This window comes from Pan troglodytes, chromosome 12, assembly GCF_028858775.2.
Source record: "Pan troglodytes isolate AG18354 chromosome 12, NHGRI_mPanTro3-v2.0_pri, whole genome shotgun sequence".
Taxonomy (NCBI): Eukaryota; Metazoa; Chordata; class Mammalia; order Primates; family Hominidae; genus Pan; species Pan troglodytes.
In genome coordinates this window covers 13,040,764-13,067,929 of record NC_072410.2, presented here as the reverse complement: position 1 = coordinate 13,067,929, position 27,166 = coordinate 13,040,764, and the positions used below count along the sequence as shown (strand labels likewise).

The window sequence follows — 27,166 nt, the reverse complement described above, 5'->3', positions numbered from 1 at the left end:
CCAATTAATGAACACAGGATGTCTTTCCATTGATTCAGCTCCTCTTTAATTTCTTTCAACAGTGTTGTGTAGTTTCCAGTCTACAAGTCTTACACGTTTGGGTTAAATTTATTCATAATTATTTTATTATTTTTTATAATATTATAAATGGATTTGTTTACTTAATTTTACTTGAATTGTTCCTTGCTAGTGTATAAGTAGACAACTCATTTTTTTTAATTGACCTTGTATGGTACAATCTCTTTGAACTCATTTATTATCACTGATAGTTTAGGTCTTTTTTTTTTTTTTTTGAGGTTTCATTAAGGTTTTCTATACATAAGATCATGTCAAGACACCCTCAGACCACAGGGGGCTGCCAAGAGCCCTGCCGAGTGCAGCTCCAGCGCCCACGTCGCCAAGGATACACAGTGCTGAGGCAGAACGCAAGTTCGTCACAGTGGTTCTCCAACGGCTACACCGCTGCGTGACTGGCTTGCAGGCACTTTCCTCTTGGAAGTGGCGACTGCTGCCGGGCTGAGCGGTGCTCTCACGCGTCTCGGGAGCCAGGTTGGTGGCGCGATGAGGCGCAGCAAGGCCGATGAGGAGCGGTACGTCTCCTCCTCGGTGCTGGGCTGCACCCCGTCGCCTCCAGAGGTGAGTGGATCTGGAAGAGACCGACGGCCTCGACGTGGCCGGGCGGCGGCCTCTCGACCTGGCCGGGTGGCGGCCCGGCGGCGGCGGCGGCCCCGACCCGGCCGGGCGATCGGGCGGCGGCGGCGGCGGCGGCGGCCCCGACCCGGCAGGGCGATCGGGCGGCGGCGGCGGCGGCGGCGGCGGCGGCCCCGACCCGGCCGGGCGATCGGGCGGCGGCGGCGGCGGCGGCGGCGGCGGCCCCGGCCCCGACCCGGCGGCGGCCTCGATGGCTCAGGCTTCATGGTTCCCGACGGGCGCTGCTCCCTGGCGCGCTCTGTTGAGGCGCCGGCCGGCTAGCGCAGTCCTGTGGGCGGCGTGGCGCTTGCAAGCGCAGGAAGAGTCCTGGGGGGACCGCGGTGGGCGGGAGACCGTTGGCGCCGGCGCTTCCTCTTTCTCCCGGCTTGTTCCCGACGGGAACGTGGCGGGATCGTGGCTCACTGCAGCGTTGACGTCCTGGGCTCAATCCGTCCTCCCACCTTAGCCTCCTGGGTAGCTGAGACTACAGGCATGCCAGCTACAGGCATGCGCCACCATGCCCGGCTTTTTTCTTTAACGTAGAGATGGGGTCTTACCATGTTACCCAGGCTGGTCTCCAACTCCTGGGCTCAACTGATCCTCCCGCCTTGGCCCCAAGTGCTGAGATTACAGGTGTGAGCCACTCTGCTCAGCCTGATTTTTTTTTTTTTTTAAACAAGCTTAAAAAAAAAAAAAAAAGCAACCTTAGAGCCTTTCTGAGATTCTTAGTGGGGACCTTGGCTTCCAAAAGATTAAAAACCACTGGTCTAGACAGAAATTAGAATGTTCTTTCAACTACATAACTTTTCCATTAAATAAAGTGGAGTGGTGGCAAAATTTTGAGGATTGGTTATTATGACCACCTCTCTTACACTTACAGAGTCTTCCCCCCCCCCCCCTCAAATTTAAAGTCATTTACATTAGAACCTGGGGATTTCAGCGGAATATGGATTAACTAGTGAGTAACTTTGGAACATGTGAAGCTATTCTGTGAAGTTAGGTTTGAGTGAAATGACAAAACAGGGTGCTTTGGATAGAAGGTAAAGAATGGAGGGAGAAGAGGCAGTGGCTGTGAAGAGTATAAAGAGGTTAGTATTCTCCCCCAGTTTGGCAGAGGCTGGCCATCTGTGAACTGCCCATGCTTTCTAGAATGTCTGAGTTTTGGAGTGTGATGATGTGTCTGTATATCATATCTTTCTAGTCTTCCATTGTGCTTTCATTTGTTAGTCTTCTCTTGTTTTGCCATTTTTCTACTCCCTCACATGTGCTTTTGCCCTTCTTAAAAATATTCTTCGTCTGTAATCCGAGCACTTTGGGAGGCCGAGAGACCAGCCTGACCAATATGGTGAAAATCCGTCTCTATTAAAAATACAAAAATGAGCCGGGCGTGGTGGCAGCGCCTGTAGTCCCACCTACTCGGTAGGCTGAGACAGGAGAATTGCTTGAACCCTGGAGGCAGAGGTTGTGGTGAGCAGAGATTGCGCCACTGCACTCCAGCCTGTGTGACAGAGCGAGACTCTGTCTCCAAAAAAGAAAAAAAGAAAAAAAATATAATTCTTTCTCTAGTTTTTCTTTTTCCAGATGGCTTCTGTTTAGTTTTTCTATGTTCTGTCAAGTTGGTTTCTTATTCTGCAGCTGATTCCTACTTCTCAAAGGCTACTTGACAGCTCTTATTTTTATTTATTTATTTTTTAGAATACGGTCTTGCTGTGTTGCCCAGGCTGCCATCAAATTTTTGGGCATAAATGATCCTCCTACCTCTGTTTCCTGAGTACTTAGGACTACAGGCAGGCACCTTTGACAGCTGTTAGTTGTTTTTTCTGCCCTTTACATCTATACTTCATACTTCTGAGTAACACACGTATATACTTTTGTTATTTTTAATTTCCTTTCTCCCATTTTAGACATTTTCTTTTCTTTTCTTTTCTTTTTTTTGAGACAGAGTCTCGCTCTGTCGTCCAGGCTGGAGTGCAGTGGCGCGATCTCGGCTCACTGCAAACTTTGCGTCCCGGGTTCACGCCATTCTCCTGCCCCAGCCTGTAGCTGGGACTACGGGCACCCGCCACAACACCCGGCTAATTTTTTAGTATTTTTAGTAGAGACGGGGTTTCACCGTGTTAGCCAGGATAGTCTCGATCTCCTGACCTCATGATCCGCCCGCCTCAGCCTCCCAAAGTGCCGGGGTTACAGGCGTGAGCCACCGCGCCGGGCCCCATTTTAGACATTCTGTACTGGCTATTATGCTCCTCCAAAACTGTCCTCAGACACTTTGGTTTGCCCCTCATTCTTTCAGTACTGTTATTGCAGTTTTTGTTTAAATGAATATTTAACATTTATATAAATATAAGGTAAATATTTTTGCATTTGAATTGCCCTTGTTGTGCAGTTTTGTTTTTCCTGGACTGAATAATTGCTTTATTTTTTGGTTTGCTTGTATGTTGTGTTACTACTTGCTTACTTAAACTCAGCAATTTACACCCTCAAATGTGGTCAAACTGGTCACATAATCCCATCAATTGCAGCTTAAAACATTGATTGATTGATTGATTGTCTGTCTACCTGGAATACCCTTACTAACTGACTTCTCCAACCAGGATTGGTTTTTCTTCCTCTTTGCTACACAGCTGTGCTCTTGGGACTTCCCTTTATCATCAGTTTGAGAATTCCCTTCATCTTTTTTCTGAGTTAGACCCTTTGTTTCTTATATCTCATGTCCTCTTCATTTACTTTGTTTTGGTGTAGCATAGTCTCACTTGCTTTGAGGAAAAGTGGATGAGAGGATTTTTTGTTTGTTTTTGTTTTGGGACAGAGTCTTGCTCTGTTGCCCAGGCTGGAGTGCAGTGGCATGGTCTCAGCTCACCGCAACCTCCGCCTCCCGGGTTCAAGCAATTCTCCTGCCTCAGCCTCCCGAGTAGCGGGCTTACAGGTGTGCACCACCATGCCCGGCTAATTTTTTCTATTTTTAGTAGAGATGGGATTTCACCATACTGGTCAGGCTGGTCTGGAAACTAATGGTATGTCTTTAAAACGTCTTTACTTAATTTGGTTGATCATTTGGTTATCGAATTCTGAGTTTGAAATAATTTTTTCCGCAATTTTGAAAGCATTGCTCCATTTTCTAGAAGTTCTGTTGTTAGGAGTCCGATGAGATTCTTGTTCTTGGTAACTTAAAGGTTTTCTGGAAGTGTCCTTTCAATTGGGAAACTCATGTCTTTCAGTTCTGTAGCATTTCTTGTATTATTTCTTTGACCATTTCTTACCCTTTTTTTAATGATGTTTACCTGAAAGCTGGAGTTTCTCTAATTTTTCTCTTATTCTCCTCTTTTGTTTGTTCTGCCTTTTGAGAGATTTCCTTACCCTTATGTTCCAGGGGAAGAAGATTGGGGAACTCATGGTTCAGTATCTAGACTTTTCCTCATTGTCCTGTATAATCACGGCCCTCACCCTTGTTGGGACTCCACAGATTTGGAGCTGATCAGATGGGTTTGTTGAGAACAGCAGCTTTTTTGGAGGATTTTAGGGGGAGGGAGATTCATTTGACTGTGCAAGATGGGTGACAGAGCAAGACTCCGTTTGAATTAAAAAAAAAGAGAAATTTAGAACTGCATAATGAAAAAGTAGGCCACAAACATTAAGTTTTGGACAATTACAATTACATCTCTATCTTACTGTGCAAGATAGCGATGATGTGGCATCTCTTAGGGTCTTACTGTTCCTGTTTTCAGCCCTGCATCAGTTCTTGATATTTGGCAGCTTAAGTGAATTCAGGTATTTGCTTATAGTGACATCTGCTGTCATGTAAAGAAGTACTGCTTGAATCAGATATTGTCCTGTTTACATAACATGGGCTGTGCTCCTTCCTAGCTGTGTATCTTTAAACAAGACATTTACCTGCTTGAGCTTCAGTTCCCTTGTAAAGTGAGCAGGTTAGAGGCAAAAGATCATATAGAAGAATAATTTGTAAAGTTGTTTAATTATCTTAAGATTGTCTACTTTAATAACATAGTTGGAAGCAAAGAAGGTAATGGAATTATTTTTCTATTATGTTTTGGCATTGTACCTTGAATCTATTTCTTCATTTTGAAAAGGGGGAACTGGCCGGGCTCGGTGGCTGACGCCTGTAATCCCAGCACTTTGGGAGGCGGAGGAAGTCAGATCACAAGGTTGAGAGATCGACACCATCTTGGCCAACATGGTGAAACCCCATCTCTACTAAAAATACAAAAATTAGCTGGGCATGGTGGCGTTGCCTGTAGTCCCAGCTTGTACCTGGGACACAGAGGTTGCAGTGAGCTGAGATTGAGCCACTGCACTCCAGCCTGGCGACAGAGCAAGACTCCATCTCAAAAAAAAAAAAAAAAAAAAAAGGAAGGGGGGAACAAGCCTTGTTCCTTTATGTGCTGTCCTGACTGTTGTGTATTATTTTTGTTAAGATTGCTATAGTTCTTTTTTTTTGAGACGGAGTCTTGCTCTGTCGCCAGTGCTGGGATTGCAGGTGTTAGCCTGGCATTGAGCAACGTTTTGTAATTTAAGCATACAAGTCTCTCACCTCCTTGTTTACATTTATTCCCAGACATTTTTTTCTTTTAGATGCGATTGTAAATGGAATTGCTTTCTTAATTTCCTTTTCTGATTGTTCGTTGCTGGTACAGTAGTCCCTTCTTATCCACAGTATTGCCTTATGTGGTTTTACTTACCTGCGTCACCCGTGGTCCAAAAATATTCAATGGAAGATTATATAAATAAACATTTCATGAGTTTTAAATTGCAAACAGTTCTGAATAACATGATAAAAATCTCACGGCCTCCTGCTCCGTCCTACCCAGGACACGAGTCATCCCTTTGTCCAACATATTCATGCTGTATGTGCTCGCCACCCACTAGTTACATACTAGCCATCTCAGTTATCAGATCAGTTGTTGGAGTATTGCAGTGCTTGTGTTCAAGTAACCCTTATTTTATTTAAAATGGCACCAAAGAGCAAGAGTAGCGATGCTGGCAGTTCACATATGCCAGAGAGAAGCCATATAGTGCTTCCTTTAAGTGAAGAGGTGAGTTTTTGACTTAGGAAAGAAAAAAGATCATATACTGGAGTTGCTAAGATCTATGGTAAGAACAAGTCTTTTGTCCATGAAATTGTGAAGAAGGAAAAAGAAATTTGTGCTAGTTTTGTTGTGACACCCCAAACTGCAAAAGTTACAGCCACAGTGTGTGATAAGTGCTTAGTTGAGATGGACAAGACATTAAATTTGTGGGTGGAGGACACAAACAGGAAACATGTTTCGATTGATGGCAACCTGGTTTGGTACTATTCATCGTTTTGGACATTCACTGGGGTCTTGGAATTTCAAAAATAAGATGTTTGAGTAGCTGTATACTCTTTATCACATGGATGGAACATACTCTGGTTGTATCAGCATTTTTTTTTTTTTTTTTTTTTGAGATGGAATCATTCTGTTGCCCACGCTGGAGTGCAGTGGTGCAATCTTGGCCCACTGCAGCCTCTGCCTCCCGGGTTCAAGCGATTCTTTGCCTCAGCCTCCCAAGCAGCAGGGATTACAGGCGTGTGCCACCATGCCCAGCTAATTTTTGTATTTTTAGTAGAAAGGAGGTTTCTGTATGTTGGCCAGGCTGGTCTCGAACTCTTGGCTTCAAGTGATCCACCTGCCTCAGTCTCCGAAAGTGCTGGGATTACAGGTGTGAGCCACCGCACCCAGCCTGGTGTGCATCAGCATTTTGGACTTTGGAGTTTATGTAACCAAGGAGCCAGGCTGTGGACCTCATTTATTACTTGAAGAATTCAATATTTATTTCTGCCTTTTTGACTCCTTGACTGTAAAATACTGATCTGATCTGTAGAGAGAACAGTACATGGACCAGGGAATCCTCAGTGCCTTAATAGATCCTAAGTACTTACTTATTCTTTCCCATAGAGGCTTACACATGGTAGGAGAAGAGATTTCTAGAATACCTTTCCTCCCCAAAGAAAGCTGGTTTCTTTTGTTTGTTAAGTGAGAGAGTGGTACCACAGGGTTTCCAAGATTTCCAAGGCTGATGAAAATTCTTAACTTCTGTTGTCTGCTTGTCTTGCTTTCTTGAATTTATTTTTTGTATGTTATGTATTTATTATTTAGAGAGAGGATCTCCCTGTGTCACCCAGGCTGGAGTGCAGTGTCACAGTCATAACTCATGGCAGTGTCAACCTCCTGGGCTCGAGTGATTCTCCTTCCTTGGCCTCCTGAGTAGCTAGGAACACAGGCATGCTCCACTATGCCTGGCTATTTTTTTCCCCCCTGGAGACAGGATCTTGTTGTGTTGCACAGGCTGGTTTCAAACTCTTGGCCTCAAAGCTAGCCTCCCACCTTGGTCTCTGGAAGTGCTAGAATTAAATAGCATTGAAGTTGTGACCAACTGCACCCAGCTTATTTATGATGATGATGATGATGATGTTTGGGAGATTGGAGTCTCTGTCACCCAGGTTGGAGTGCAATGGCACGATCTCAGCTCACTGCAACCTCTGGCTCACTGCAACCTCCACCTCCTGGGTTCAACTGATTCTCGTGCCTTAGCCTCCCGAGTAGCTGGGATTACAGGCACCCCCCATCATGCCTGGCTAATTTTTCTATTTTTGTAGAGATGGGGTTTCACCATGTTAGCCAGGCTGGTCTCAAACTCCTGACCTCAGGTGATCTGCCCACTTCGGCCTCCCAAAGTGCTGGGATTACAGGCATGAGCCGCTGCACCCAGCTCTATTTTTTGTTTTGTGATAGGAAATTATAAAACATGGAATTATGCATTTGTCATGCTTTAAAAAAACTTTTAAGTGAATGAAAATGGCATATTTGAACATAAACTTAGGACAGATTTTTACTACTTTTGAAAAAATGTTGGAAAATATTTCTGTATGAAACGTAAAACAACTTTTAATTTTTTTTTAGAAGTCAATGAGAGGATTCTATTTTGCAAAGCTGCATTATGAAGCTAAAGAATATGATCTTGCTAAAAAGTAAGTACAAACTGTAACATGTATTCTTTTTTTTAAAATCAATGCCTTTTCTCATTTTCTTCTTTGAAATAGGTAAAAATATGTTCTTAGTAGTTCTTCCTAAGTGTATTCTGGAATAAGGGATTTATCACTCAGACTGATGCTAAGGACCAGCCTAGATTCCATTGAGATTGAAACTGTAATTAGTGTTTTCTGCATGCTGCTGCTTTATACCAAGGGCAAGAAATTGTTTGGCTTAAAACACTTTTTCTAAAAATTGTCTTCTGTTGGAGTAAAAGAGGACCATGCCTATATCTTAATTTGTTTTTGGTTAGATATCTGATACCTTAATCAGATGGAAAATAGCAATGAATAAAAAATTAAACTGTAATTGTAAGGCAGGAGAATAGCTTGTATAAAAGATCTTTAATTGACACAATATGTGATGCTGTAAGGCTCTATCCTAGGGATAAGAAGCTTGGTGATTCTGATTTCCTGGCTGGGAGTGGATTAAAGCAGGAAATTAAGAGGGAGTCAGGCTTTTTTTTTTTTTTTTTTTTTTTTTTTTACGCAGTATCTGTCTCTCTTGCTCAGGCTGGAGTGCAGCAGCTGGCTCCATCTTTGCTCACTGTAACCTCTGCCTTCTGGGCTCAAGAGATCTTCCCACCTCAGCGCCCCAAGTAGCTGGGGATACAGATGCGCACCACCACGTGGACCTGGCTAAGGTTTGCATTTTTTGGTAGAGACAGGTGTCACTATGTTGCCCAGGCTAGTCTTGAACTTCTGAGCACAGCAGTCTGCCTGCCTCGGCCTCCCATAGTGTTGGGACTACAGGTGTGTGTTATTGCTCCCAGCTGGGAGGCAGGCTTTTAAAGGCATCCAAAGGAAGATGGAAATGCTGGTAAGAAAGGAAAATGGTGGTACATAAATTATGTAACTAGCAGCACTGTGACTGTTAACTCTTGTACCTTTTTACTGTGAGACTTTAATCCCTTAGTTTGGGTCTGGCCTAATTTCTCTGATCGTAATACTGTCAAGGAACCTAGAGGATATTTACTTATTTTAGTTGTTACTTGATTTGAGAAATGGAAATTTCCTGTATTTGGTACTGTAATTAGTAATTTTTCTTCTGTTTGATTTTAGCTGGATATAGTACTGTTAGAAATTACTTTCTTGCTTAAAGGGTAAATGTATTTCCCTTTGTTGTTTGGGAAATTGTTGCTGTTTAGTATTTTGCATTATGATAACTTTAAAAATGTTTATTATAATCACTTCTAATTTATTGGCAAAACTGTTAGTGCTTTATTAAAATGTGATCAGGAAGAAAAAGCAATTTATATGTTCATTTCTTATGTGTGGATAACACTGGAGAAAAATTTGGTAAATGTGACATTTAATGGTAAAACGAGTATGTGGTCAACTCTATGTACATGTTTTTAAGTATTACCCATTTCTTTCTATGAATACTTTTGAGTTATCTGTATGAATAGTGGTAGTTTTGAGTAACAATATAAACGAGTTTAGTGGTTGCTTTGGTTTAAGATGTATTCTTCGGTTAGCATTTAAAAGTACAGTTCTAAGTTTAATTTACTTTTGTATTATTTTTAAAAAACAGATACATATGTACTTACATTAATGTGCAACAGTGGGATCCCAGAGCTCACAGACTTCTGGGTCTTCTTTATGAATTGGAAGAAAACACAGAGAAAGCCATTGAATGTTATAGGGTAAGTTATAGGATTCAAATATAGCCTTTGCATAGCCAAACACATGATGCCCAGAGAAATGTATATAAGTAAGTCAAATATATTTTATGAATATCATAAAACAGGCATTGGTATCATAGTACAATTATGTGACACAGCTTGGAACAGATTTAGAATTGTTTAACACCTATAAATTGTAAGTCTAACACGGTCAGAAATGGTGTTCTTTTGTGTTTTTTGTATTCAAATGACACAAATATAATTTTTATTTGATTCATTTCTAGAAAATTCCAAGACACTTTTATTTTAACACCTTTGAAGTAACATGTTTTCTCTAGAAGTAGAATTTTTTAAGGGTTGGAGTGATAATTTTTAACCTTTATATATAAGTATATATACTCCTACATACATACATACAATTTATTTACTAATCTTTAATTTCTTTTCTGATATTAGCGTTCAGTGGAATTAAACCCAACACAAAAAGATCTTGTGTTGAAGATTGCAGAATTGCTTTGTAAAAATGATGTTACTGATGGAAGAGCAAAATACTGGGTTGAAAGAGCAGCTAAATTTTTCCCAGGAAGTCCTGCAATTTATAAACTAAAGGTAAACAAACAAAACATAAAGGGAGAAAACTTAAGACATAACCATTTCTAATATTTGGAGTTTAAATTACTTTTCAATAGCAAACCTTAAGCCCAGGTGTTTGTGTTTCCTTTAACATTTTTCTTTTAAAAAGTGTATTAAAACCTTTCTGAGCATCTACTGTCTTATTAGGCATTGTTATACTTTATAAGTGACATCTCATTTACCCTTCTGGAATAATTAATATTTTAGGGATTTTACAGTTTAGTAGCTGTAAACTAAGTAGAGCTAAGATTTACATTAAGTTCTGTCTGGTAAACAATTTTTGCTTCATTAAGTGAAAATTACCTACAGGATGACAATTTAGGGATATTTTAAAGAAGAGTTTTCTAATAACTATTGTCTGAAAGTGGAAGGGATTGTATTTTGAGATAGTAAGGTTTTCAAGCAAAAGATAAAAGGTGGTTTCTCTAGTATATAAGACGTAATTACTAAAAATGGCAGGAAGTTCTTGCTAGTGTGTTGACTGGTCCTGATATTCTTTAAAGAGTAAAATATAGTTTACTAAGCAACTGTTCTGGAGAAAATCTACACAAATATGTTTGGCAAACATTTAAAATTTATATTGTAATGTTTTATATATTAATGTATACTTTATTGTGTATGTACAATATAAAATTATAAATGTATATTTGCCTTTAGCTTCCTCCTACTCCCATTATATATGTTTCTGATAGAAATTTAAAAAAATTTAATTTTGAAATAATTATAGAGTTTTTTCACAGGAAGTTGCAAAGATTGCACAGAAAGATCCTATATGCTACTTCATTTTCCTCCAATGCTTATACTGTTTGAGCATTTAAAATCCGAAATCCTAAATGCTCCAAAATCTGAAATTTTTTGAGCACTGACATGATGCTCAAAGAAATGCTCATTGGAAAATTTTGGATTTCAGATTTTCAGATTTGGGGTGCTCTACCTGCTAAGTATCCTGCAAATATTCCAAAGTCTGAAAAAGTTCAAAATCTGAAATACTTCTGGTCTCAAGCATTTTGGATAAGGGATACTCAATCTGTTTAACCCGACCAAAGCACAATATCAAAATCAGGAATTTTGACATTGGTACAATGTGTATGTATAGTTTTTCTTTCATTTTAACATGTGTAGATTCATACCACCACTGCCGTCAAGATACAGAACTACTCTATTACCACAGAGATCTTCCTCATGCTGCCCCTTTTGTAGTCATGCTATTTACTTCTCTTCACTATGCCTGACCTCTGGCAACCATTAATCTGTTCTCCATCTTTATACTTTGGTGATTTCAAAATGTTATGTAAATGTCATCATGAAATGTGTGACTTTTTTTTTCTTTTTTCATTGTTTTTGAGACAGAGTCTCGCTCTGTTGCCCAGGTTGGAGTTCACTGGCGCAATCTCGGCTGACTGCCACCTGGTCCGCCTCCCAGGTGCAAGCGATTCTCCTGCCTCGGCCTTCCGGGTAGCTGGGACTACAGGCACATTTTACCATGTCCTGCTTATTTTTGTATTTTTAGTAGAAACGGGGTTTCACCATGTTGGCCTGCCTGGTCTCGAACTCCTGACCTCATGTGATCTGCCCACCCCAGCCTCCCAAAGTGCTAGGATTACAGGCGTGAGCCACCGCGGCCAGCCAAGCATGTGACCTTTTGAGGTTGGCTTGTTCAGTCAGCATAATACCATTTGTGATCCATATTAAGTTTTGTATATCCATAGTTGGTTCCTTTACTTCTGAGTAGTATTTCATGGTCCACAATTTAACCATTCAGTTTTTTAATTTTTATTTTTTTGAGACAAGAGTCTTGCTCTGTCACCCATGCTGGAGTGCAGTGGTGCTATCTCGGCTCACTGCCACTTCTGCCTCCCGGGTTCTCAGGTGATCCACCCACTTTGGCCTCCCAGAGTGCTGGGATTACAGGTGTGAGCCACTGTGCCCAGCCTTAACCATTCACTTTTGAGGGGCATTTTGGTTATTTCTAGGTTTTGGCTATTGTTCAACTGCTATGAACAATCATGTACAGATTTTTGAAGCTGAAAAAGCATTGAAGATGCTTCCAAAGATAAATATTACTGATAAGTTTTTCTCCCCAGTAATAAGCAGCTGGATTTTAAATATTAGTCTAAAACGTGAGGTCTAATTGTGCAGATTTCTTTACTCTCTTAGGTGTTATGCCTCAAACATAACTCCCATATTGGGCGTGGCAATCCAGTTAATCTGGTGTCAGTAGTGTTAAAGAACATATGTAATGGCAGGAGATTCTTTTCTTGCAGTGTAACAAGTTAGATACTTTGAAGCATTCTTTAAAGATTTTCTTTAATAACTTGAAGGCACTGTTACACCTTTCCTGTATCAGATTTTTTTTTTTTTTGGAATTGAAATCCATGAGATTTATAACTGTCATGCAAAGTAATTCCATTTCTCCTAAAATTTAAGGCTTGCTAAGGTAAACAGTTTCTGACATTTGTTTAATGAATGAGAGTATTACTGTTGAGAAGGCTTTTTCTCTCAAGTATGAGATAGAACTTTTTAAAAGCACTCATAGTGGTTTTTAAAAAAATGTTTAACATAGAGTCAAAGACTAGGGCTTTTGCAATAGGGAGAGACCAGGGTATCATCCATCTCATCCAGAAGAGGAGAAATTGATAAAGGAGAGAGGGGAATGAAATACAGAGTACTAATGGGCGGCTTGGTCTTGAGAGCTGGGGAAAGACGAGTTTAAGTAGGTAAGGTAAAATGGAATTTATATGTGATAGCATCAGGTTTCTCAGTGAAGGATGAATCTAGGTTATAAGTTGAAAGTGAGGGTCAAAGGAAGGTATGGGGAAGTTGAGGAAATAGGAGGAGGTGTGAAGTGTCAGGGAGTGGAGAAAGTGAGTCTGTTAGTACTAAAATGGTATTTTGTTTTAGGCAGCACCAGTTTGATGGTTGAGATAATGCAAATGAAATCAGTTAGCTTGGGGTTATGATTTCCCAAATCTAAGCACACAGAAACCAGTTGGGAGGGTTCTTCTGAGGAAAAGAGGGAATTAGTTGAGGATCTGTAAGCAAACAGTAATTATGGATATAAGGGATTATAGCATTTTTTGCCTGACAGAAGAAAGTGTGTATATTTATATGTGTTTCCAGGTGTTTAAAACTTGATGATGTTATTGTCTTGAAGGGAACTTGTCATATGGTGGAGAAGTATATTTCTGAAAGTAAGGGTATGTAGGCCCTTAGTGAGGTGGAAGAATAAGAAGGATGGTATGGTGGTTTCGGTGGTATGACCAAAATGCAGATTTTGAAGACCTGTGTCAGTGGCAAGTGGATGGTTGAGGTTGGAGCAGAGGATAACATCACTGGAGATGAGGTGATTAAGGAACTGAGTAGTCAGCCTGGGCAACACGGCAAGACCCCATCTCTACAGAACGTTAAAAAAAAATTAGCCGGGCATGGTGGTGCATGCCTATGGTCCTAGCTTCTTGAGAGGCTGATGGAAGAGCATCGCAAATGAGAAGCGAGTGGCCACAAACCCTACTTCCTTTCCTTGTATGTAAGTTCAGAGAGAAAAAGCCATCATGGTAGTGGGGGTTATCCTGAGATGATACTGTCTTCATTTAAGGTCAGGAGGTGATGACAGTGCTTTGAGATGATGATGAAGGTAACAGAACAGTGGGAGGAGAGGGGATGTGGGATTGAGTCAGATTTAAGGAGATACAGAGCAGTTTGAGCATAAGGACCTTGTTGCTGAGGATTGACTGGGGAGGTCTAGGCTTCTGGTGGTGACTCAGACAGACAGGGATGTGTGGCAATAGTCCTGGTAGTCTCTGAAGAGAGTATGAGCTACTGCAGTAATCACAGATGCTTTTCTTCACATACAGTTCTTGAGGCTTAGTTTCTGGGTTGTAAGCAACTCTCAGAAGGGACGAATAAGGTATGTAGGATGGTGTTTTTGGTGGCATCATCATAAAACTAGACATAGTGGAATGGTGCTCTTTGGGAGCATGACTTGTTTAAAATTGCACAAGTGTTACTCTAATAATTTTTCTTTTTCCCCTCTAAATAGGAACAGCTTCTAGATTGTGAAGGTGAAGATGGATGGAATAAACTTTTTGACTTGATTCAGTCAGAACTTCATGTAAGACCTGATGACGTCCATGTGAACATCCGGCTAGTGGAGTTGTATCGCTCAAAGAAAAGATTGAAGGATGCTGTGGCCCACTGCCATGAGGCAGAGAGGAACATAGCTTTGCGTTCAAGTTTAGAGTGGAATTCGTGTGTTGTACAGACCCTTAAGGTAGATAAAAGCTACTGGGTCTTTACATTTCTATGTAGGCAATTAGCATACATCTTTTTGTACTAAAGCAGCAGTGCCCCGCAGGACTTAAATTTCTTTTATTTAGGTAGAACAGTTATAAAATGAAATTTTTACCAGGATCAGTTAAATTTATAATGGGAAAATTGGGGAGATAACTATGATAAATGTATATATTTTTGGTGTTTTCATTTATAAGGTTGATGTAAAAATCAATGTAGTTTCACAAACGTGGTTGGAGTGAGAAAAGGAATTTATGGGCATAAAATGGTTAATTTCTTAACACTTGATTAAGTTTTGTAACTTACTATTCATTCCACAAAATAGGAATATCTGGAGTCTTTACAGTGTTTGGAGTCTGATAAAAGTGACTGGCGAGCAACCAATACAGACTTACTGCTGGCCTATGCTAATCTTATGCTTCTTACGCTTTCCACTAGAGATGTGCAGGAAAGTAGAGAATTACTGGAAAGGTGCGTTGACTTTGAGGAGAATGCTTTAGTATAAATTGCAGTTTTTCTTTTTGCAGTAAGTTCATTGCTCTAAACTTCTTCACTGAATCATTATTTCTATAATGTACCTAGGAGTTATAGTTAATACAGTGAACCACTAGGAGGCAATCTTATTTTTCTTCTTTTACGGGGAAGTTCTAATTGGTTTTATATGACTTTCCTTTTTAGAGAACTCTTATAGTTCAAGCTTGATTAAAATTAGCCTTATGGTTAAATACTCAGTTTTGTCATAGTCAAGCTTAAAATGAATGTTCTAACTGCTATTTCATATTTTATTTTTTTATAATAGTATAATCTTGAGTGAAAATTAAAGTTCATCTGTCATCAGATGGCTAGGTTCACATGTACTAGTATAAGCACTTAGCATCACTGGTATTTCAGAAAATACTGTTTTAGCTAAGAAACAAAATAACTCAACTATGTTATTTACCTTTTTTCCTAAATTTTGATTTTGAAAACCAGGGTCTCCATTTTGAAAATAAATTCCATTGAACAAAAACATCACTTGGATTTGTATAAAGATGTTAGTTTAGAGCAGGGGTTGATTAGAACTTGTGGGCCAAATATGGCCCCTGCCTAATTTTGTTAATATTTATTGGAATACAGCATGCCTCTGTTTATGTATTGTCTGTGGCTGCTTACATACTACAAGGTTGGAGTTGAGTGGTTGCAGCAGAGATTGTATGCCTGTAAAGCCAGATTAGTATTCTCCTCCTTTTTGTAGAAAAAGTTTACTGATTGCTAGTTTAGGCTGTCCATTTGTTTGGAAGTTAATTTATTTCCCCATCTGGTATAAGGAAAGAAGTTCATTTCACTGAGTGCAGGGAGTAGGTAATTTTCTTGAAAAAGTACATAGTGTCCTAAATTGGTAGGGTAAGAGCAGTATCTAAAAGAACTAACATAACTTTAAGATTATTTTAGAAAACATGTAGGATGTTTTATTTTGTGTTCTTTGTATACTCAAATTTTTTGGTCATAAGTTCCTTTTACATTTTTCTTAAGGACATCAAAGATCTTTGTATGTGGGTTCCTTTTTTTCTTTCTTTCTTTCTTTCTTTTTTTTTTTTTTGAGATGGAGTCTTGCTCTGTCACCAGGCTGGAGTGCAGTGGCACGACCTTGGCTCACTGTAACCTCTGCCTCCCGGGTTCAGGCGATTCTCCTGCCTCAGCCTCCCGAGTAGCTGGGACCACAGGCACACACCACCACGCCCAGCTAATTTTTGTAGAGACAGGGTTCAGGATGGTCTCAATCTCTCTCTTTTTTTTTTTTTTTTTTTTTTTTTGAGACTGAGTCTTGCTCTCGCCAGGTTGGCATGCAGTGGTGCAGTCTCGGCTCACTGCAACCTCTGCCTCCTGGGTTCAAGTGATTCTCTTGTCTCTGCCTCCTGAATAGGTGGGACTACAGGTGCCCGACACCACACCTGGCTAATTTTTTTTTTTTTTTTTTTTTGAGACAGTCTCGCTCTGTCACCCAGCCTGGAGTACAGTGGCGCAATCTTGGCTCACTGCAAGCTTCACAATTTCCTCTCAATGCTCTGAATAAGAGCTTATCCTCCTGCCTCAGGTTGTTCCCCACCAGGAAGCCCCAGGAGGGCCCTGAGGACAGCCCTTGGCCCTCAGAGGGGGAGGCTCAGGAGGGGAGATGACCGTGGGGATGGAGTCACTCAGGGGAGAATCTGGACCATGAGGGGGTGACTTGGGGGCCTGAGGGGAGGACCCTGAGGAAGATAAAAAGCTGGTGCCACCCTAGGCAGTTTCACAGTGTGGCTTAGGGCTGTGGGTGACAGATGGTTTGTCAGATCAGTTAATCAGGCCTCATGGGCCCTTTGTTATCCCCCTTGTGAACCTCCCAGGTTCACGCCATTCTTCTGCCTCAGCCTCCTGAGTAGCTGGGACTACAGGCGCCCACCACGACGCTCGGCTAATTTTTTTGTATTTTTAGTAGAGACGGAGTGTCACCGTGTTAGCCAGGATGGTCTTGATCTGACCTCGTGATCTGCCGTCCTCGGCCTCCCAAAGTGTTGGGATTACAGGCGTGAGCCACCGTGCCCAGCCCACACCTGGCTAATTTTTGTATTTTTAGTAGAAACAGGGTTTCATCATGTTGTCCAGGATGGTCTCGATCTTTTTTTTTTGAGACGGAGTCTCGCTCTGTTGCCCAGGCTGGAGTGCAGTGGTGCCATCTCGGCTCACTGCAAGCTCTGTCTCCAGGGTTCACGCCATTCTCCTGCCTCAGCCTCCCGAGTAGCTGGGCCTACAGGTGCCCGCCACCACACCCAGCTAATTTTTTGTATTTTTAGTAGAGATGGGGTTTCACTGTGTTAGCCAGGATGGTCTTGATATCCTGACCTTGTGATCCGCCCGCCTCAGCCTCCCAAAGTGCTGGGATTACAGGCATGAGCCACCGCGCCCGGCTGGTCTCGATCTCTTGACCTCTTGATCCGTCTACCTTGGCCTCCCAAAGTACTGGAAGGTCTCAATCTCTTGACCTTGTGATCCGCCTGCCTTGGCCTTCCAAAGTGCTGGGATTGCAGGTCTGAGCCACTGCACCCAGCTGTATGTGGGTTATTTCTGTCAGTGTTTATTACATTAGAAATTAAAACAAATAAAAAATGTAATCCATTAAAAATGTAATAAGCCCTATTGTGTGTTAATAATAATAGCTTTTTTTTTTTTTTTTTTTTTTTTTTTGAGACGGAGTTTTGCTCTTGTTGCCCAGGCTAGAGTGCAACAGTGTGATCTCGGATCACTGAAACCTCTGCTTCCCAGGTTCAAGCGATTCTCCTGCCTCAGCCTCCCAAGTAGCTGGAATTACAGGTGCCCACCACCACGCCTGGCTAATTTTTTGTATTTTTAGTAGAGATGGGGTTTCACCATGTTGGCTAGGCTGGTCTTGAACTCCTGACCTCAGGTGATCCACCTGCCTCGGCCTCCCAAAGTGCTGGAATTACATGTGTGAGCCACCATGCAGGGCCAATAATAGCATTTTTTATGAAAAATAATTATTTCCCAACAGCAAAAAAGTAGTCAGAAAAGTGTCATTGTTTTTGCATTTTTGTAAATCTTTTTAATGTCTCGCTTAATAGAACATAGCTAGATTCTCATTTACTTCCTCCTTCAGTCTGTAAAATTATTACGTCATGAAGCCTCTAGAAAACTCAGCTCAGCGGGGCGCGGTGGCTCAGGCCTGTAATCCCAGCACTTTGGGAGGCTGAGGCGGGTGGATCACGAAGTCAGGAGATCGAGACCATCCCAGCTAACAATGGTGAAACCTTGTCTCTACTAAAAGTACAAAAAATTAGCCGGGCACGTTGGTACGCGCCTATAGTCCCAGCTGCTCGGGAGGCTGAGGCAGAAGAATCGCTTGAACCTGGGAGTCAGAGGTTGCAGTAAGCCAAGATTGTGCCACTGCACTCCAGCCTTGTGACAGAGTGAGATTCTGTCTCCAAAAACAAAAACAAAAAAACTCAGCTCTACATACATGAGAAAATGAGTATGTAATATATACATTTTTTTTTGGTACTATTGTAAAAGTAATTTTAACTTCATGGATCCCCTGAAGGGGTTTTTGAGCACCCTCAGAGATCTTTAGACCTCACTTGCTCTGGTTGCTTTATTGTAAGCCACTTTAAAATCATGCTTCACGTTTAAGTGTTTGCTTTTTGCTTTTACTTTTCTTCCAAAGTGAGGATTTGGAGAAACATTAGGATTTAGAAGAACTAATTTAGAATATAGATTACAAATAATAGGCCAGGCATAGTGGCTCATGCCTGTAATCCCAGCACATTGGTAAGCTGAGGCGGGCAGATCGTGAGGTCAGGAGTTCGAGACCAGCCTGGCCAACATAGTGAAACCCTGTCTCTACTAAAAATATAAAAAAAGTTTAGCGGGGCATGGTGGCAGGTGCCTGTAATCCCAACTACTCAGGAGGCTGAGTCAGGAGAACCACTTGAACCTGGGAGGTGGAGGTTGCAGTGAGCTTAGATCGTGCCATTGCACTCCAGCCCAGGTGATAGTGAGAGACTCCGTCTAAAAAAAAAAAAAAAAGACAATTTATTTAACGCTGTAATGATCTATATAGTAAAAAGAGCAATTACTGTATTGATACTCAAATACCTGTCAGTTATTTACTTATAACTTGGAAATGGTATGTCTAACTTGAGAAATTACAACTGTTAATTAAATAATGAAATTATATGATCAGGAAGAAACTACAAAATAGTCTCCCAACTTTATCCTTGTTTATTTTGAAATGTGCACCTATAATCACTAATCTTATATTTATCCTGTGATTGGAGGGCTGGAAATAACTGGGAATAAGACATTTGAGAGGTTAAGCATGAAGTATAGGAAGTAGGCAGGATAAAAATAAGCATTAGATGATTCATAGTTTATAACATGGGGAATAAGAATTATTAGAAGTTGAATGTGGAAGATGAAGCTTGAAATAAAATTTTTATTTTGTTTTGAATTAAATGAACCATGATTATTCACAGTGCAGTAAGTGTGTATCATCTGTTTGATATTTTCATATTACAGTTTTGATAGTGCTCTTCAGTCTGCGAAATCTTCTTTGGGTGGAAATGATGAACTGTCAGCTACTTTCTTAGAAATGAAAGGACATTTCTACATGCATGCAGGTTCTCTGCTCTTGAAGATGGGTCAGCATAGTAGTAATGTTCAATGGCGAGCTCTTTCTGAGCTGGCTGCATTGTGCTATCTCATAGCATTTCAGGTAAGTCTTCCACTTGTAGGAGCAATTGACATTTCACGGAGTCTTGATGTGTTTTAAATGAAGGTGTGCTCTGGTATGTAATGACAATATGTGAACAAACCTGTGGAATTAAAGTTAAAATGAAATAGTCAATTTGATACAGTGGAAAATAACTAAGCATACACAATACTGGTGAGGCTGGTGAAACAGGGATGTTGAATGCACTCTTGTCGAAAGCCTGCATTGCCATGATTTGTTTGTAGACAAATTTGAAGAGTTTGATCTTTTTACTCTGCCATTTTTGGGAACATGATAAAGATGTAATCTCGTATTATGGGTAAAGCTTGATTCAAAAAGATGTGTTACTTGGACAAAATCCTAATAAGTAGACGTAGGGCAATGGCTTTATAGCCTATGATAGAAGAATATGATTGCAATTTAACATGTTAATTGAAACACATGTATATAACATTTATGACTGTATTGTGTATATGTAACAGTATATCTATTAATCTTTGAAAACATAAAACATTTTCTTATTTTTTATTTTTTTATTTTTTTTGAGACCAAGTCTCTCTCTGTCGCCAGGCTGGAGTGCAGTGGCGTGATCTCGGCTCACTGCAGCCTCCACCTCCTGGGTTCAAGTGATTCTCCTGCCTCAGCCTCCTGAGTAGCTGGGACTACAGGCCCGTGCTACCAAGCCCAGCTAATTTTTTGTATTTTTAATAGAGATGGGGTTTCACCATGTTGGCCAGGATGGTCGCAATCTCTTGACCTCGTGATCTACCTGCCTTGGTCTCCCAAAGTGCTGGGATTACAGGCACGAGGCACTGCGCCTGGCGCGCCTGGCCTTTTTTTTTTTTTTTTTTTTTTTTTTGAGACGGAGTCTTGCTCTGTCACCCAGGCTGGAGTGCAGTGGCACGATCTCGGCTCGCTGCAAGCTCCACCTCCCAAGTTCACACCATTTTCCTGCCTCAGCCTCCTGAGTAGCTGGGACTACAGGCACCTGCCACCACGCCTGGCTAATTTTTTTTTGTACTTTTAGTAGAGACGGGGTTTCACCGTGTTAGCCAGGATGGTCTCAATCTCCTGACCTAGTCATCCACCTGCCTCGGCCTCCCAAAGTCCTGGGTTTTACAGGCATGAGCCACCATGCCTGGCCTTTTTTTTTTTTTTTTTTTTTAATGAGCTTGCATAACTTTTGAAAGGAAAAGAAATAAGCAGTCTTCCAAAAAAGCATTAAACCAGGCTTAGAAAAATGATTAATTTTAGAGAAGGATTTTTTGCTTGGGGAGGGAAAAAAAAGGATTCATTACTTTTAGAGAAGGCCCCTCCTTCTAATATAAATCTTTTTTTCTTTTTGAGATGGAGTTTTGCTCTTGTTGCCCAGGCTGGAGTGCAATGGCGCCATCTGGCTCACTGCAATCTCCGCCTCCCAGGTTCAAGCGATTGTCCTGCTTCAGCCTCCCGAGTAGCTGGGATTACAGGCACACACCACCACGCCCATCTAATTTTGTATTTTTAGTAGAGACGGGGTTTCTCCATGTTGGTCAGGCTGGTCTTGAGCTCCTGAACTCAGGTGATCTGCGCGTCTCGGCCTCTCAAAGTGCTGGGATTACAGGCAGTGAGCCAGCATGCCCTGCCTAATATAAATCTTTTTATTTTTATTTGAGACAGAGTCTCGCTCTGTCACCAGGCTGGAGTGCAGTGGCGCAATCTCAGCTCACTGCAACCTGTGTCTCCTGGGTTCAAGTGATTCTCCTGCTTCAGCCTGTCACGTATCTGGGATTACAGGCACACACCACCATGCCTGGCTAATTTTTTGTATTTTTTAATAGAGATGGGGTTTCACCATGTTAGCCAGGATGGTCTCGATCTTCTGACCTCGTGATCCACCCGACTCGGCCTCTCAAAGTGCTGGGATTACAGGCATGAGCCATCGAGCCCGGCCTGTAAATCTTTTAAAAACACCGTTGATAGACAGTTTACATGTTAAGTGCTAATATTTGCTCAGTAGAAACTTCCGTGTTCATAAGGAATGGATTAGTGAAAATTAATGGATTTAGTGAGGTTCACTAGGTAATACAAACATTAAAAGGTTCTTATAGAAATTCTCAAGTAACTGATAGTTCTTATTTTTATTTATTTTATTTTATTTTTTGAGACGGAGTCTCACTCTGATGCCCAGGCTGGAGCACAGTGGCACGACCTCGGCTCACTGCAAGCTCCGCCTCCTGGGTTCACGCCATTCTCCTGCCTCAGCCTCCCGAGTAGCTGGGACTACAGGCACCCACCACCACGCCTGGCTAATTTTTTTGTATTTTCAGTAGAGATAGGGTTTCACCGTGTTAGCCAGGATGGTCTCGATCTCCTGACCTCATGATCCGCCCACCTTGGCCTCCCAAAGTGCTGGCATTACAGGCGTGAGCCACTGCGCCCTGCCAATAGTTCTTATTTTTAATGGAAACTTTAAAATTTATCTGTCTGTGTGTCTATTAGAGTCTTGCTGTGTCACTCAGGCTGGAGTGCAGTTGCGTAATCGTAGCTCACCGTAACATTGAACTGGGCTCGAGCTTCCCAGAGTGCTGGGATTATAGGTGTGAGCTACTGCGCACAGCCTAAAATTTTTTGATATGTAGTTTTGGGAGGCAGAGTCTCACTCTTGCTTTGGCTGGAGTGCAGTGGCATGATCATAGCTCACTGCATCCTCGAACTCCTGGGCTCAAGTGATCCTCTCCTGCTTCAGCCTCAGCTCAGTAGCTGGGACTACAGGTGCCTGCCACCATGCCTGGCTACATTGTTAAATTTTTTGTAAAGACAAGGTCTTGCTATGTTTCCCAGGCTGGTTGGTCTTGAACTCCTGGCTTCAAGTGATCCTTCTGCCTTGCCCTCCCAAAGTGCTGGGATTACAGGTATGAGCCACCACACCTGACTGTGAACTTTTAATCATAAAAAGTTAGTTTCCCTCTTAATCCATTCACTCAGGTCTCCTTTCCTAGATGACAGCTACTGTTAGGAGTTTCTTGGGTTCAGAAATATTTTTTGCATATGCAAATGTGCAATACATTCTTTCTCTGCTTTTAAAAAATATTGTGCCTCAATGTGGGTGTGCTTTACCTATTGCCAGATGCCTTGCTTTTCTAAATGTTTCTTCATTGTCCCACTTCAGCACAGAGATACCTACCTCAGTCTTTATTAACTACCACATATTTCTGTAGAATGCATATATAATAGAAACATCTTAGATGCTTGTATTTTATTTGATCAGTTTATTTTAAAGCTTAATGATCAAATGATTATAAGCATAAAATGTAGGTTATGTGCTGGCATTTGGGTATGTAAGAATTGGCTAACTTTTATGGCAAGATTTTCAGACTCTTAATCAGAGGAATACTGTGGTTCTAGTAAGTGCATCTGCATTGCAGCTAGGTAGTTAACAAAGTATCTTGAAACCTTTTAGTTAAGATGAGGAAATAGCCAGGCACGGTGGCTCACGCCTATAATCTTAGCACTTTGGGAGGCTGAGGCGGGCGGATCACTTGAGGTCAGGAGTTTGAGACCATCCTGACCAACATGGTCAAACCCCATCTCTACTAAAAATACAAAAATTAGCCACGCACGGTGGCGGGTGCCTGTAGTCCCAGCTACTTGAGAGGCCGAGACAGGAGAATTGCTTGAAACCAGGAGGCGGAGGTTGCAGTGAGCCGAGATCGTGCCACTGCAGCACTCCAGCCTGGCGACAGAGCGAGACTCCATCTCAAAAAAAAAAAAAAAAAAAAAAAAAAGGAAATAGTGAATTGAGATGATTTGATTGAGTGGATTCACAACTAATTAACTGGTCACAGATTCAACTGTTGAATAATTTTGTAAAGGAGGCCAGGTTTATGAATTGAGGTCAGTTTCAAAACAAAAAGAATGATGTCAACATTTTGTTTCTTTCTTATTTTGTGTGCTCTTTTCAACATATAGATGACAAACTGACATGATGTTTGGAAAACTTGTGAGTAAAAGGATAGGCGATACGAATATTTCTAAAATTCAAAATCAGAAGCTTTTAGGTTCATAAATCATATATTTTGAAAAATGAGCATATTTGGAAAGAATTATATATACATGGTTTAAAATTCTGGTGGCTCTTAAGAATATGCTATGAAGACTCCTTTCTGTTCCCTAGTTATTTACTTTCTCCACCCCCAAAGAAACTAATGTTATTGCTTTCTTGTGTGTTCTTCAGGAAATGTTTTATGCATCTCCAAGTAAACACACATATATCCCCTGTCTTTAAAAGAAGGAGGAAAACATTTGAACATTGCATTTACTTTATTTCCATTAACTGTATCTTGGAGATGTTTCCATGTCTGTATATATAAAGGGCATTCTCATTAGTTTGGATGCTTGCATATTATTCCATTGTATGGATGTACTGTAGTTTTGGAGTTTTTAAAACCAGGGTCCTAAAGCCAGGACATTAGCTTGCTTTTACTTTTTTTTTTAATGCTACTTCAAGTAATTTAGCAATGATTAACTTGTGCCATGAATTCCTGAAAGAATTGCAGTATCAAAGTATATCTGTGCATTTATAATTTTTAGAGCTGTTGCCAAATATCTAACCCTAAAGAGGTTGTATCAAATTACATTTCCACCACCAATTAAGAAAGTGGTGATAGAATTAAAAGCCGATGCTCTAGTCACCCATATAGTTACTTTTGGCATGTTTCTAGTAAGCGGGCATTGCCTATGACTGGACGTTTTCAGTGATGGACATTCATTACTTTTCAAGATAGCCCAGTGCATCTTTAGGTGGTTTGGCTCTTGGTACTTCCTTATATAGAATAAAAATATTCTTCAAGCCTTCTACCTGTTGGTCTTGTTTCTTCTTTTGATGATTTCTTTTATAAAATAATTTTAATATTTGAAGGCAGCTGTCACGTCTTCCCTTCGCCATTCTATTCATCATGCTTTTTTTTTCCCCATAGGTTATTGCATTAGGATCTCTTTAATTTCCTGGTTGTCCCATTTATTCTAGTGCTATCTCCTATTATCCATACTCTGAAAATGTGTTATCTACAATGTGGCATTTCCAAGTGTCATTTCACCTGTACTTTTTAAAGTAGGGTGTCATATCTACTCAAATAGGACAACATCTGCTGTTGTCCTATTTATGCAGGGTAGAAAAGTAATGTAATTAAATTTTCCATTTCTCTGAATGTAACATGAATGTGCTTTTAGTAGAAACTAATTTCTCAGAGTTGCTCTGTGTATGCTTTTTTTTTTTTTCTTTTTTTGGAGATAGGGTCTCACTCTGTCGCCCAAGCTGGAGCACAGTGGCATGATCATGGCTCACTGCAGCCTTGACCTCCTGGATTTAAGTGATCCTCCTGCCTCAGCCTCCTGAGTAGCTGGGACCACAGGTGTGTGCCACCACGCCTGGCTAATTAAAAAAAACTTTTTTTAGAGATAGGGTCTCACCGTGTTGTTCAGGCTGGTCTTGAACTCTGGGCTGAAGTGATCCCCCCACCTTGGCCTCCCAAAGTGCTGGGATTACAGGTGTGAGCCAACATGTCTGGCCCCTCTTTTTTTTTTTTTTTTTTTTTTTTGCGATGGAGTCTCGCTCTTTCACCCAGGCTGGAGTGCAATGGCACAGTCTCGGCGCGCTACGACCTCTGCCTCCCAGGTTCAAGCTATCCTTGTGCCTCAGCCTCCCGTGTAGCTGGAATTAACAGGTGTGTGCCACCACGCCTGGCTCTTTTTTTTTTTTTTTTTTTTTTTTTAGTAGAGACTGGGTTTCACCATGTTGGCCAGGCTGGTCTCAAACTCCTGACCTCAAGTGATCAGCCCACCTTGGCCTCCCAGAGTGTTGGGATTACAGGTGTGAGCCACCACGCCTGTACCTGGCCTATTTTTCATAGGTTATATAAATTCCTTGGTTCCCAGTTTTTGCAGTCTTTTCCAATTCAGTTTAATTAATGGTTAACTGTTTATTCATTATCAAAAAAAGTACAGTGTAATAGATAAGACCATGTTACTATTAGAAGTATGGGTATCATCAAATTAAGATTTTTGATTCTAAAATTATTAGGTTCCAAGACCAAAGATTAAATTAATAAAAGGTGAAGCTAGACAAAATCTGCTGGAAATGATGGCCTGTGACCGACTGAGCCAATCAGGTAATAGTAATATTAAACTAATTTAATTTAAAAAGAAAAAGGAATTTCTGTTAAGGCATATCTTATGATAAAATCTTCATCTGTCCAGGAGATAATTTGTCAAAATTATTTCTTTTTGCCGTATCAGTTAAGAGCAATAGGTATGGAAGAGATGTGAAGAAATAGCACATTCTTTAAAAAAATGAATATTTGATATTGTTTGTTCCTAGGTGGAGAGGATTTCTTAACTCTTTCTTCATCTGGCTGCTAGAGCCTCTATCCTGAATATTTAGTCACTTCCTGAACTAAGGATAATTATTGGTTTGCCAACCATTTAACACCAGCTGATTCTAAAAACACTGCTGTGGGGATATAAAGATGAAGAAGATACGGATCTGTCTTAAAGAGCTGAGAGCACAGTGAGGAAGATAGAAGATATATACTTACCTTATATTAGGCTCTTGGAATTTGTGGATTTTTTCCCCCATTTTTGGCTTGGGATGAATCCTAAAGGTCTGTTGCGTATTACCTGTGATTTTGCTAAGATACAAACTTTAAGGTAGTTAGGTGGCCATTGAATCAAGCAGTGAACTGAAGAAACATAATGCTTTCTATAAGGAGCAGTTTTGATATAAAATTGGATGAATTTTGTAAAGAGCAAGATGTAATATTAAATCAAAGTTATTACAAGCTTTGGTGTATAGTTAGGCTGTTGGCCAGAGCTCACATTGCTCTTTTATTCCATAGCCCACTTTTTTTGTGGGAGTTAGGCTTTCAGTCCTTAAAGTGACTTTCTACTTTTTTCCTTTTCTCTTTTCCTTCTACCCTTGCAGGGCTCTCGTAAGTGCCTTTGCATGGTGTCACAGTTGGATGAAAATTGCCTGTATTTTTTTTTTATGTCTTTGATCTGGGCATCCCGAGGGTGCCTCTGTAAGTGTGCTGAGACACAACTGTGTAGTGGTAACCAAACCTAATTGCCCAGCAGAATTAACTCGAAGGAGGGTTTTTAAAAAAAGTTCAATTGAAATATAATTCATGTACCATACGCTTCACCCATTTAAGGTGTACAGTTCAGTGGCTTTTACTGTGTTCGTAGAGTATTACCACTGTCACCACAGTCAGTTTTAGAAGATTTTCATCACTCCATGAGGAATTCCTTACCTGTTAGCAGTTACTCCCCATTTTACCCAAACCTCTCAGCCTTGGCAACCGCTCATCTGTCTCTGTAGGTTTGCCTCTTCTGAACATTTCACATAAATGGAATCATATAGTATGTGGTCTTTTGTGACTGGCTTCTTTCATTTAGCAAGGTTTTCAAGGTTCATCTGTGTTATAGCATGTATCAGTACTTTATCCGAGACTATGATTTTTTGATTGCTTACTGTAAACCTATGGCATAAAAATCTCTGGGAACGAGGCCTGGAAATAATTCTTTTTTTTTTTTTTTCCTGAGACAGAGTCTTACTCTGTCGCCCAGGCTGGAGTGCAGTGG

The 27,166-nt window shown here is 40.9% G+C and overlaps 1 protein-coding gene across 11 annotated transcripts in view; it reads left to right on the top strand.

The window, feature by feature from the left end:
* Positions 1-303: 303 nt before the first annotated feature.
* Positions 304-27,166, top strand: part of LOC129143193 (ranBP2-like and GRIP domain-containing protein 4) — a 63,245-nt gene continuing 36,382 nt past the window's right edge. For 3 of the 11 annotated variants that reach the window (XR_010149270.1, XM_063789441.1, XM_054678144.2), the window contains exons 1-8: positions 319-636; positions 7,629-7,696; positions 9,291-9,402; positions 9,838-9,990; positions 14,054-14,284; positions 14,630-14,775; positions 19,354-19,549; positions 25,608-25,695. Coding sequence is in view for 9 of the 11 variants with exons in the window: in XM_063789441.1 (XP_063645511.1) it covers positions 562-636; positions 7,629-7,696; positions 9,291-9,402; positions 9,838-9,990; positions 14,054-14,284; positions 14,630-14,775; positions 19,354-19,549; positions 25,608-25,695 (1,069 nt within the window). In the remaining 2 variants the exon portion in view is untranslated. Of the gene's footprint in view, positions 637-7,628; positions 7,697-8,269; positions 8,401-9,290; positions 9,403-9,837; positions 9,991-13,523; positions 13,541-14,053; positions 14,285-14,629; positions 14,776-19,353; positions 19,550-23,189; positions 24,940-25,607; positions 25,696-27,166 lie in introns of those variants that run through there. The other 8 variants (XM_054678140.2, XM_054678141.2, XM_054678148.2 and 5 more) reach the window with 7 other exon arrangements.